Source organism: Aricia agestis, chromosome 20 (assembly GCF_905147365.1).
Source record: "Aricia agestis chromosome 20, ilAriAges1.1, whole genome shotgun sequence".
Taxonomy (NCBI): Eukaryota; Metazoa; Arthropoda; class Insecta; order Lepidoptera; family Lycaenidae; genus Aricia; species Aricia agestis.
Window position 1 is genome coordinate 11106380 of NC_056425.1, and position 13093 is coordinate 11119472.

Below are 13093 nucleotides of genomic sequence, written 5' to 3' on the forward strand. Positions count from 1 at the left end.
AGCCGCCATAGCTGACAGTCATACTATACGATTTAGTCGGTCAACTTGAAATTGTAAGTCTGCGGGGTCCTTAAAACTATTTTTCAGAGTAACTAAAAACACTGGTGATATTTACAGCTTCACCATATCCATGACGTCAGCTTGCGGCGGCACTCGCGACGGTCGGAAGTACCGGCACAGGCGCTCGTAGAGGCGGATGCGGGCGGCGCGCGCCTCCCACTCGGGGGCGTCGTCCCCGTCCGACCCCGCCTCCTCGGGGGGCGGGGTGCACGGCTCCTCGAACGGCTGAGTCGGTTCCAGGAAGCTGTCCTCGGCGCCTAAAACCTGTGCAGTTTATTCGATATTAATGCATGACAATTAACTGATTCTGACTAAAAAACAACTATGCGTCGGATGAGCATGACGAGTATAAGTATAATAAAAGACCGTATAAGTCGGTCCTGCGCTTGATCTTTGTTATAGTTTTGTGGTTTATTGTCCACTTGGACATTATAAAAATTACTCCAGTAAATACGGTGTGCGAGCCTCTGTGTAAAATTTAATAGGACAACTTTCTAAGAAAGCGGAATTATTGAAACTGTGCCTATTATAAAGGGAAACCGTTTGTTAGCATTATAATGTTTGTGCTGATAGATAATATTATGATTTAGGCCTTTTTTTCTACGCAAGAAAATTTACTGCGGGATTTTATTTCATACGTGCGGATTCACAGGAAAAGATACAAAAAAACGGGCTCAATACCTGTGCAAGATGTCTAGCCAGGTGCGACGCGGGCGCGGCGTCGTGGCGTGCGCGGCGCAGCGTGCGGGCGCGGCGCGGACACAGCGCGCGCGCCGCCACCCCGCCCCCAGGCCCGCATACTACTAGCGTCGCTAGAGCTTCGAACGACGCTCTCTGAAAACGTGATAAATTATTTAGTGGTCATCATCATTTATTAAACATTAAAGGTCAAATTCGAATATTTTTAAGTAACATTAATAATCTCATAGAAAAAATTAAAATATCAATATATTATGTTTTGACAGATGATTAAAATTATGCAAACGTGTTGCGTCAGCGTTGCGTCGACACAACGCTGCCGTTGCGCTGTTTTACATACAAATAACCAAAGTGTTCACACGGCGCGCTGCGTCGTCGCAACGCACACATCACACATGACGGACAGCAGCCCCCGAGACGAAGCGGGAGGGGGTGTTGACGTTAAAACTGCTTCGTAATAACGCTCGATTACACAGCGCCCGTGTGGCCGGCTATGCGTCAAACGGCAGCGTTGCGTCGACGCAACGCTGACGCAACGCGCCGTGTGGACTGGCTCTTACATTGAATTGACATAACCGGACCAAATGTCGTAGGTATGTCATCTGCCTATCAATCAACTACTCTGATGGTACTTGAAATATTTTTACCGTGTTAACAAAATGAATAGAAAGAGAAACTGTATAACCTGGTCGGGATCATCAATATCGGTGACCGCTCGCACGTCGTTCCTCAGGTAATGTAACGCGGCGGGCGCGCGGGCCGGATCCGCCGCCATCTCGCGCAGCGCCGCCTCGCGTATCGCGCGACTCGCGACCGCGATAACCTCGGTCGCCGCCGGCCGCGACAGTCGCAGCGCCCACAGGTCGTCCAACCGGACCTTGCTGCCGGCGCAGCTGCCCGGGTTACCGCCGAACAGGTAGTGGATCTGAAGTAAAGAATTTTTGCTCTTTACTGGTTACGATTTTATGTCACTAGATGACGCCCGCCCCGCAACTCCGTTGGGCCCAAATTTCGTTTATCGCGTGGGACCGTACATTTTTTCCGAATAAAAACTATTTTTTGCATTCCCGGGATTCAAATATGTCCATACCCAGCAAAATCGGTTCAGCGGTTTGGACGTGAGGAGGTAACAGACACATTTTCGCATTTATAACATTAGTATCGATTATTATGCGTGATGCGTCTTATACGACGTCGTGTCGCACGGTACAAAGGACAAATACACATTACACTCCCTAAAGTATTGTCACTTAGTTTTTTTTATTATAATTTGGGGCTGTCTATGGGCTGTCCGCCCATATCCTTTTTTTGTTATGTTATTTTGTTTTTCGCACCAAGGATAATAATTGATACAGTATTATTAATTGTAATAATTATAGTCCATCGCACCATGTTTTTTTTTGTAATATATTAAAAAATACAATAGAATATAATTATTATACGTATATATATGTAATAACAATATAATATTATATATCTCTTTAATAATTTGTATTTTTCACTTGGTTTTGTTACACCCTGGGTCATGTGATGTCACCACACACCACATTACACACCTTCCTCACGGGGTCGTAGACGAGCTGGTGCGCGAACCTCGGTCGCGGGTGCGCGGCGCTCACGGTGCGGTTGGAGTACGCGCACGCCCACGCGCGCCGCCGCAGCGAGTACACCCACAGGCTGTTCTGTACGCCGCTCGCCCCGCCCTTGTCGTGCGACGCGCTCATACCCTGGATGGAAAATTACATATTATTTACCCACGTATTATGGTTATCTATTCATAATATTTATTTAACAGACTATTCGCTTTACGTATCATTGTTTATCTGAATAGCATTGGTCAATGATGAATCATAATGAGAACACAACTTAAGCTTTGTTGAACTAAAGTAAGCCATTTCGACATTATTCGATTTTGGTCGGGTTTTGTCAAGCTAACCAGATCACCAGAGATCTTTGATAAATCTCGATGACTAAAATTGATATACATACATATGTATTATATAACCCGACCAGATAACGTCCGTATATAAATAAAAGTATTACCACTCACCGATAGCACATATATCTCTCCAACGTCGGGATCTATCGTGGCGCGTTGCGTGAACCCGGGCGGGGGCGGGGCTCGCGAGCGGGCGCGGCACAGCATGCGCGCCGCGCCGCCTGGCTCCCACCACCACATGTCAACCAGCTGCTCGCGGTTGCGCTGCCCGGCGAATATGTATAGACGACGTTCTGTCTGCAGACATACGTTAGTTTAAACTATAAAATATTGAAAAATCAAACGGCTGTTATAGCGAGATTCCATATCAGTAAATGGATTGCACAATAAGTAAGTTTTGGAAAGTTTTTTTTTTATTATTATTGGATCTACGCTAGATTTATGTAGTTAATTTCGACCCTGCTCTTGCGTCAGTTTCAATAAAGGAGCAAAGCGTAAGCAATGTTTCTTATTTATGTAGTTATAGTAAATTGTGATGTCACAATACTTCATGTGCTTACTGGGAAACGAACATCTTGCTTCGTTTTATGAACTTACTTATTGTTAAGGAAAATAAGAAGAAAATAGTGACGTCACAAATCATTAGCTAAATTTCACCCCCTTTTCGGACACTCACCGGGTGGAACAGCATGGAGTGCGAGACGCGCGGCTGCGGCGCGTGTGCGTGCGCGTGCTCGTCCGCCAGCAGCCGCCACGCCCCCGCGCCGATGTGGTACGCGTACAGGCCCGAGTACTGCAGCCGGTGGGGGTCCTCGCTGGAGGGATAAATTATTACTTGTACAGATTTTATACACAAGAGATGTGGGGACGTGCCACGTCACCAGATGGTATAAAATCGATCGAGTATAAAACTGTCAGTTGCACGCAAAATTCTACTTTATATTTATAGTAAATTGTAGTTGTGTGAGTAGCTGATGACATCATAACATTTCTTTATATTTTTTCGTTTAGTTCTTAGTGTTATGACTTATGAGTGTTAAGTACATGAATGGCTTTATGAAGAGTCCTACTCCTACCTACCTAAGTAAACTATGGAAAGTTCTCACAGGTTTCGTTAAGCAGTTTTGCAAGTAACCCTCTCGGAGGCGCTTAACAGAAAATAAAACCTGGCACATTTTTGTATTTTAAATAGTAGCATGCTCACTTGGACTTGGGTAGCACTCGTCCGCCGAACACGTATATGGTCTGTGCGTCGGCGTCTATACACATCTGGTGGTCGAACACGAGAGGGGGGCCGCCCGCCGCCGCCGTGTCCGCGCACTCCAACCGCCACCGACGTGTGGCAACGTCGTACGAATATAGGTCACTCTTGGAAACAAAATCATTGTAATATCAAATAAATTGTTCCTTTGCATCAAAATATAAACTCGAAAGAACCCGCGGGCTTAGTGAGATGGGCACAGACTAATATTTAAACATGGTTTCAACGTTATTCGTTTATCTTCCTCTTCTTCTTTTAATAATGGCCGACTTGGTGAGTTGCCAATGTCAGAGTTTATCATGACAAATTATGACGTTGTGTCAAAGTCGCGACGAGTGAAATGTCAAAAACAATGTTGTGACGCGTTTCTGACATTTGACTGTCAGTGCGCCTAAAAAGTTTGTAATAATAATCAAACCGAAGGGCAGCCATCTCATGTCAACCGCCATTTCGTGACAGCCGGCTTCTTGTAACACCGCCATCTTGTAATACCGTTTTCTTGTGACACTGCCATCTAGCTACACCGTTTTCTTGTAAAACTGGCCTTCTTTTGCCATTACTCACCATCATGTTCTCCGGAGTTCTCTGGCCACTGTCGAGATACCGGCCCAACGTGAACAGTTTCCCATGTACAGGATCGAACACCATCTTGTGACAGCTGCGCGGCTGTGGACCTCCTTCTAGCCGGCTGTTGCGACAGAGCAACGTCCATCGCTCCGTCTCCGTGTCGAAACTCCAGAGGTCGTCCAGGTCGCGTACGCCGTTCCAACCGCCGAATAGGTAAAGCGTACCTGGGAATTGGGATAGAAAAGAATAGTAATAAACCATTCAAATGTACTGTACTATCAGAGAAATTTATTCGTAGGCAGATGGCGGACCCACGTCACGGGGGCTTATTCTGGCTTCAATGTTAGCTGTGATGGGATGGGATTGCCTTAACGCGACCAAATTACTGAGGTCCGCGATCTGCCTAGGAATCAACTTCTCTGATAGTACATTAGATAGATAAACATTAAGGCGAATAGAGTCGTGAAATGGTCATTTTGTTTTTCTAACTACACATTCATTTCTGACAGGAAAGAGTTGAAAAAAATATATGTGAAAGATCAGTTCAACATCTAATTTATCAACATTTTTTTTTGTTGTATGTCTTACTCTTGCCTCAATAAAAAAATAATACGTGACATCGATTTTCAATTTGAAATCGGGACTTCTCCTAAACGGCTGGGATATATACATATTTTTTTTCATAGATATATTTGGAATCTATTATTCTTGAATATCAGCATTTTTTATAAAAATCAAACAATATTTTCTATTGAAAGATATCGAAAAACAGTATTTACGAACGATTTGGTTCAAAGGTGCTCTGCGCGGGCGCGGGCGGCAGTCGTCCGCTAGCATTCAGACGGGGAGGTTGTGTCACTCGTTGCCAAATCTTGCCGAGCTATCGAGCGTCTGTTTGTGTGCATTAGAACACTACAATATTTCGACGGTCCCTACGTATAAAAGGTCAAGTCCAAAATAGCATTTTTTTTATTGCATCATGCACTTCCATATTATAATGAGACGCATATTCCTACATTATTTTTTTTCAATTGTCAAGTACTATTTTATAAGCAACCGCCTGTACAAGGTGCTGAGTTTGTATATTTATACTATACTTGGATGCTAATAAAGTCTTTGAATCTTTGAATTTTTCTATCACAAGTGATTCCAAAGATAAGAAGACGTAAATGACGACAAGTTGACAGTTGTGTTAGATTTTACTGTGGTAGATGCGGACATCTATACTGCCGTCCTTACGATAAGTGCAGTAAGTTGAATTTTTTGGCAAATTTAATTTAGACCTAATGGCAGTATAGTCTATACTTACCGTCTTGTACCGCGTTTGAAATTACGCGCCTTTTCGCGCGAACATGGACATGTCATACAGTTTGTTCTTATTTACAGGGAGCGCTGCACGCGGGTGTGGTCATATTCAGTGAATTTATATTACTATTATTATATAATATATGTACATATTGTATTTTTTATAATATAGTTTAGCAATGTAAAAGAAGTCATGGCTTACATGTCCGTTTCTACCTATAAGGCAGCGAGTAATTTATAGACTTGTTATCATATACGTTCAGTTATTATAAGACTTTTATTCTTTTTCAGTGCGACTCGTGCCACAAATTCTGTCAATTTCAAACCAATATGAGTCTTTGGGTAATCAGCATCGCGTTGTTGTTGTATGAGGCCCCCACAATAATAACCATTAATTTTATTTTAATTTTACTACAATATTTTATTCTAATAGCGCGAGCGCCAACAAAAATACTTAATTTGTGAAAATTTCTTTATTACGGTTCTTTAGGTAAAGCTTGGTGATAGACGGACGGACGACAGATAGAAAGTCAAATAGGTTCCTGTTTACAACCATTAAGCTTGGAAACCTAAAAACTTGAAAATATAATATTATAATTATTTATTTTAAAACATAAAAGAAAAGATTTTTATGTTTGTGGCTTTGCAAGAACATTGAGAATGATTTTCGAATGGTTTTTTGTCTACTTACTTACTCTTAGTTAACGTAGACAAATTTGCAATTAAATATCATATAATATAATATCATACCTCCTGCAACTGTTCGCCATCGTTTCACGCGAAAAATATACCATCCTCATCACCTTGATGAGTGGCAGTCTTCCACCGTGCGTTTTTCGCGTAACTATCTGCCGCGCACTGTAAAACTCTGGAACAAACTGTCACCAGCAGTATTTTCGCGCCTATACGACCTGCAAACCTTCAAGAAGACAGCGTATGCCCTCTTACAAGGCCGGCAACGCACCTGCAGCTCTTCTGATGTTGCGAGCGTCCATGGGCAATGGTAGTTGCTTTACACCAGGTGACCCGTTTGCTCGTTTGCCCCCTTATTTTATAAAAAAAATATATTAAAAAAATCATAGCAACGACGCATCTTGTAAATAAAATCAGTTTTTAACCTCATTATGTCTTTGTTTAACCTAGGGGTTCCCCATCCTTTTCAGCCTGCGGCGCAGCTACACGTAAAATATTTTGTCAATTTAAAGTGCTAAGTATAAATTTGTAATAAAATAATATTATAACAGCGTGGATTTTTTTTAAATAGAAGTCTTTGTTACGGTACCCCGTCAACGGCTACTTAAAAATTATATCATGCCATTTAATGATTTTACTATATTATGACTTTTAGCTCGTTTTTAAAGTTTAACTCGTCAAGACGTTGACCGTAACGTCTTGACGTTACGGTCAACGTCTTGACGAGTTGTCCTTTAGTCATTCAATCGAATCGCAGATTAAACCAGATGACTGCGACATAATTTAATATTATATTTTAAATATTTCAACGTAAAAACGGACATGTACGACTTAAACGTTAAAGGCAGTCTTGAATTATTTATTGTCAGCGTAAAAACGGTCATCTTGCAATTTTGGCGGAAACATTGTTACAAATATTTGAAATTGTGTTAGGTATATCATTACAAACGGCCTACATTAAACTTTACACAGCAACAAAAAATATTGTGTCTACGTTTTATGATAATCTACAGTAACAGTTTCAATCTTAAAAACGCTCTCCTGAAATCCGCTACTTTTAACTTTGTAGCTTTATATGTAGGGACCGTCGAATTAGGTAGTGATAAGTAAAGAGTGCGAAGTTCGTCATACGCGCCGCGCCGCGCGCTTGTAATCTACGTACGATGTTTTTGTGCGGGGAGTGCAGGGCACCTAAACCACGCCCAAACGTCCAAGGTCATCGAGGACTCTATGCGCCTTAATAAATACTACTGTTACTTTCAAGTTAGCAGTCTAATCCACGTTGTAAAGAAAATCATAACCATATGTTCATTGCAATAGGTTGAAGAAAATCACACCAAAAATCGGCCAAGTGTGAGTTGGACTCGCGCACGAAGGGTTCCGTACCACAATAGAGGAAAAATAGGATGCAAATTGTGTTTTTTGTATGGGAGCCCCCCTTAATTATTTAAGGCCCCCTTTAGTTTATTTTATTTAAATTTTATTATTAATTATTAAAGTAAATATACGATTGAGTATTTCGTGAATATTTCAAGTGCCTACGTGTTGCCGTTATTGATATCGAGCAAAAAATAGCAAAAAAATCACGTTTGTTGTATGGGAACCCCCTTTAAATATTTAATTTATTTTGATTTAATATTTGCTGCTATATAGTGCTAGATACACACAATCTGTAAAAAAAATCAGAAATCTAGCTATAGCGGTTCTTGAGATACAGCCTGGAGACAGACAGACGGACAGACAGACATCAAAGTCTTAGTTATAGGGTCCCGTGTTTTACCCTTTGAGTAAGGAACCCTAAAAATGGTGACCCACTGACCTGTCTTAGGGTCCACAACGAGTTGGTGTCCGCCGCGCGGTCCGGGGCGCGCGCCGCTCTCCGCCCAGTCCTCCTCCGCGCCCGCTCCCAGCCGCGATTCCCCGCCGTTCAGCACAGGCTCCTGACGAAGTAATTTGTTAAGGTCCAATTTCACCAACGACTGTTAAAGTTAATGCTCGAATTAGTATCACGTTGCCTCTTTCGTTTTTCATATGAATGAAATTTTAACAAGCTGTTTACACTAACAGACGTTGGCGAAGTTGGGCCTGAGCCTTGTAGCGTGCAAAATCCTTATAAAAAAGCAAAATACAGCCTTCCACGTTAAATGGACTATCCAGCACAAAAATATTTTTTCAATTCAAACCGGTAGTTTCTGAGATTGTCGCGTTTATATAAACAAACTCTTCAGCTCAATAATATTAATAGTATATCAGTATAGACAGTTCTCATAAACAATAACATTTTCAAGACTGACAATCACCTACCAATATTACAAGTAAGGAGTTATCCATAAAGTATGTCACGTTTAAAGGGGGTCGATAAAGTGTGACATGGTGTGACAAGGAGGAGGAGGGGTCCTAAGTTTTGTGACGACACATTTTAAATTTAATAAATTGAATAGCGAAATTATATATTGAGGTATATTTTGAGGCGAAATTATATATTGAGGTATATAAATAAATTAAATATTGAGGTGGCTTTAATTTGTAGATGTCAAATTGCGAATTTGTGACGTCACACTAGGGAGGGGAGATCCCACAAATCTGACCACCTATGAGTTGTGACAAGGGGGCTAGGGGTCTAAAAATCATGAAAATCGTGTGACGTAATATATGGATGGTCCCTAAGGGCTTTCCTTGGAACCAGCTTTCGCCGCTACTGTCTAAAATAAAACAAAATCAATGCGACGGTGCTAGCCTAGCAACTCACACTTACATCTGTATCGGTGTCTGACGCGGCGGGCAGTTGGGGTGACGGCGGGCGAGCTAGCCGCTCCTCCACAGCATCGGAGCACGGGCAAAGCACGCGCCATGACGGTGTGTACGGCTGCCACGACATGTACCAGTCTAGCTCGCCTCCTGGAGTAAAATTCAATTGAACAAACATGAATAGCCGCGTAGGTACTGAACAAGGCAGCAGCTTGGCGAGGCTCAGGCCGCGGCACGCTCGTGCGAGGCAGCACGTACGTTGGCCTCGGGCGAAGCATGTCTTGGTCGACCGAGGACTTGCCTCTTGAGGCAGCCTCAGACATTTGCCGCAGTATGCGTGCCGCGCGAGGCGGCCTCAGTCTGCAAGTTTTCTAATCCGAGGCTGCCTTACGCGGCAAGGCCTAGCCGCCGTAAGGCTTAGCCAGCATCGACGCTCAGTTTAACCTAAAACGCACAGCTAACACGCAACGAATAAGCCAGGCAAAACAATACCGTCTTGAGTGAGCGCGGCAAACGTACCGAGGCGCCTTTGAGCATCGACAAAAACCGACAACGCGCGTACGTTGGCCTCGGGCGAGGCACGTCTTGACCGACCGAGGATTTGCCTCACAAGACAGCCTCGCGAGACTGCTTGCTCAATCAGTACGCGGCTAAAGGCATTTTTTTAAAATCAAATCAAACAGCTATGCTATTGTGGCGGTACCCACTATTCGCCTAACAATCCTGCATCGCGCTATCGAAGTTTCGAAGAACGGCAAGTTATATACAACGTCTGAAATGACGTTAGTGGGCTTCGGCCTGACCGAGTATGCTATCTCGCTCGGTCGGAAGATCTTCCTTTTCGGCCGCCACTAACAACGTTAAATTGGTGACCAACGACAAGAACACGCATCCTTCTGGACATCAATCATCATCAACACTCCCCGCCCCTCCGCACCACGTCAGCAGACATCAAGCATAACCGGGTCGCCTCGACCATAAGCCGCGTTGGAGGTCCGCGCCGGTCGAACCTGTGTCTGGCTTGAACGGGGCAGCCATAGGCTACAACGACCGGTCAACAAGCAGAGCACGGGGTCCCTCTCCTGGTCATTGCACGCGTAGCTTCGGCCCACACCTGACAACACAAGCGCATCGAAGAATACCACAGGTCTTCGGGAGGGAGTGATGTAGCGGTACCCACTATTCGCCTAACAATCCTGCATCGCGCTATCGAAGTTTCGAAGAACGGCAAGTTATATACAACGTCTGAAATGACGTTAGTGGGCTTCGGCCTGACCGAGTATGCTATCTCGCTCGGTCGGAAGATCTTCCTTTTCGGCCGCCACTAACAATGTTAAACTATTAAAAGAGCTACTACTAAAATGGACATATCACTGCACATATTCCATACAGGAGTTATAAAAAAATCAAAAAGGCTAAGGATGTTGGCTATGAAATATAGGATGTTCTCCACGCCATCGAAGTATAGGCACAGAGCGCCACAACGGCGTGTACAGTGTGATGTTGTATGTAATAAGATCAAAGTATTATGTTAGGAACCAATTTTTAAAGTTACAAAATCATAGTTCTCCCTTTATATTAATGAAAGAGAAAGCATGATAACTGAGATGAAATAGGAATCAATTTTTTTCTTTACCATTAGCCGCTTCTTCGAATATCTGCTCCGCCATTTTGTAATCCCCCATCTCGACGAGCGCATTCCACAGTCTGGACTGCACGGGGCCCTCCAGTTGCACGCCGCTCTCGCGTGATAGCGCCTCAAACGCCTCCTTGTAGCGTCGCCGTCGCAGATGCTTGAGTAATATCCGAACAGCCTCTTCCTCTTTTCTCTATAAAATATTTTAAAATTCGCTGGCCCTTTGTGGCTTCAGTTGGCTTGTGTCAGAAGCGAGTGGAAAAGGCTGGAGGAGGCCTTTGTGTCCCCATTTTAAACAGTGTTTCTAAGTATTTAATAGTGTTGTAAATATTTTGTGTGTTCCATTGGTATAAAAGCATTTGAAATTGAATTTTTAAAATTGTTTATTGTCTTCATTTATTTATCTTACATTTGATATGAGCAGTGCCGTAAACTGTCTTTTTAGCGCCCTGTTCGAGCTTTTACAACTGCGCCCTTGCTTTTTTAGATATTATATTACCCAAAACAATGTATAGGTCTATTTTACTGTTGGAATCGTGCTCTAGGGGCGCAGCGGGAACTATTATCGGGAGCTAACCGAAAAAAATAATACTCCTGCCTGGTTTGGCCATTTTTGCGCCCCCCAGAGTCTACGCCCTGTGCCTGGGCACCGGTGGCACTGCCCTATTTACGGCACTGGATATAAGTAAAGTAATTCTTCTGTCTATCAATAATTTTGTGGTATATTAAGCTCATAAAGTCATACACTAATAAAGAGAAAAAAAATGAAGAAATGAGCAAACAATTTATTGATATCCAAGAATCCGTGGAAGGTACTGAATAGGAAAAACTTTGTGCCCTGATCATATGTTTTTTAGAAATTTTCTTTCTATCAGCTCATGTTTCTAAGATATTATATTACATTCCAAAATTCAAAAAATCTCACATCATTTTTTTTTTCATCAAAATTTCAGGCACAACATTTTATTTTTTTTCAATTTTGTTGGCCAATGTTATGCTTCCTTCCTTAAAACAAATTCTTTAATCAATATACATTTAAGTTTAAATGGTCAACTACTCACTTACCAAATTTATGATATGTATAGCTGAATTTATAATGTCTTCTTGGTTTTTTCCAAGTAGCTCCACGTACCATATGGTGTAGTTGTATGCGGGACCCCATGATTGAAGGGGCACAATCTTGATAAAATTGACTGGCATTGTGAGACCCTCTGATGTTTGGCATCTTAGTGTGAATGTCTCTGATAAATTGTCTTTTTTCAAACCTCTGAAAACAATTTCATTATAATAAACTAGTATTCTTTTATTTTTCGGTGTTTTGTATTAAACTAATCCTGAACTTATTATAAATTTGTTAATTAAATAAATACAAACAAGGTCAACAATTAGAATACTGTTGTAGTAGTGACTCTTGTGATAGTAAATTTTACTTTACCATCAATTATGGGCCACAACAATACCCTAGTTTAAGTATAATAGTATAAGCACATAATTATTATCACTCATTACAAAAACTTTTTTGTAAACATTGTTTAGACTTTGAAAGTAGATTATTTAAAGCTACAAGTACGTATGTACTTACGCAGTCAACAGTAATGACAAATTATCTTCCTCTAAACCTCCATACACTTGAAATTTCTTGAGGTCGCTCACATGCGATTTCATGTACTTTCCAAATCTAATGATTTCTACTATTGATGTTGTTTGTAGTTTGAGCATTATGAACTGAGAAGGCGTAGTGGAGTCTGTGAACCATCTTGAGAGCTGATCTGTAGGTCTTTTTACTAATATATTTCTGAAAAGAACCATTTGAACATCAATTGACAATTTAACTAAAGAAACTGATTATTCATATCAGGTTCCGCCCACAAAGCCAGACAGTATATTAAACTAGAGTTGAATGTAAGAATTTTATTGTACAATTGTTTTGATTTATACGAATACGACCTAGACCGGGGTTATTTAAAATATTAAAGTAATACTTACTCGGGTTTGTAGTTGCCACTGTAACTTGAATACTTATGGATCATATAAGGTAACTTAAAATACTCATGTTCATCGTCCATTTTATAGAGATTTTCATGTATTTTATATTGTTTTTCTCGATAAAAACAAACTACATTTATCTTCAGAAACAGCTGACAGTTGACGTTGGATTGACCGTTTGACGTCTGGTCTGACAGAT

The 13093-nt window shown here is 41.8% G+C and overlaps 1 protein-coding gene across 1 annotated transcript; it reads right to left on the reverse strand.

Annotated features, from left to right (window-relative positions):
• Positions 1-13035, reverse strand: LOC121737434 (muskelin). Its single transcript, XM_042129113.1, has 14 exons — positions 12895-13035; positions 12491-12703; positions 11974-12175; positions 10909-11101; positions 9280-9422; positions 8344-8464; positions 4524-4750; positions 3903-4066; positions 3375-3513; positions 2810-2995; positions 2316-2486; positions 1445-1684; positions 742-894; positions 1-324 (listed from the first exon to the last, which is right to left on the reverse strand). The coding sequence occupies exons 1-14, from the start codon at positions 12972-12974 to the stop codon at positions 112-114; spliced, it is 2445 nt and encodes an 814-aa protein (XP_041985047.1). The 5' UTR covers positions 12975-13035; the 3' UTR covers positions 1-111.
• Positions 13036-13093: the final 58 nt, after the last annotated feature.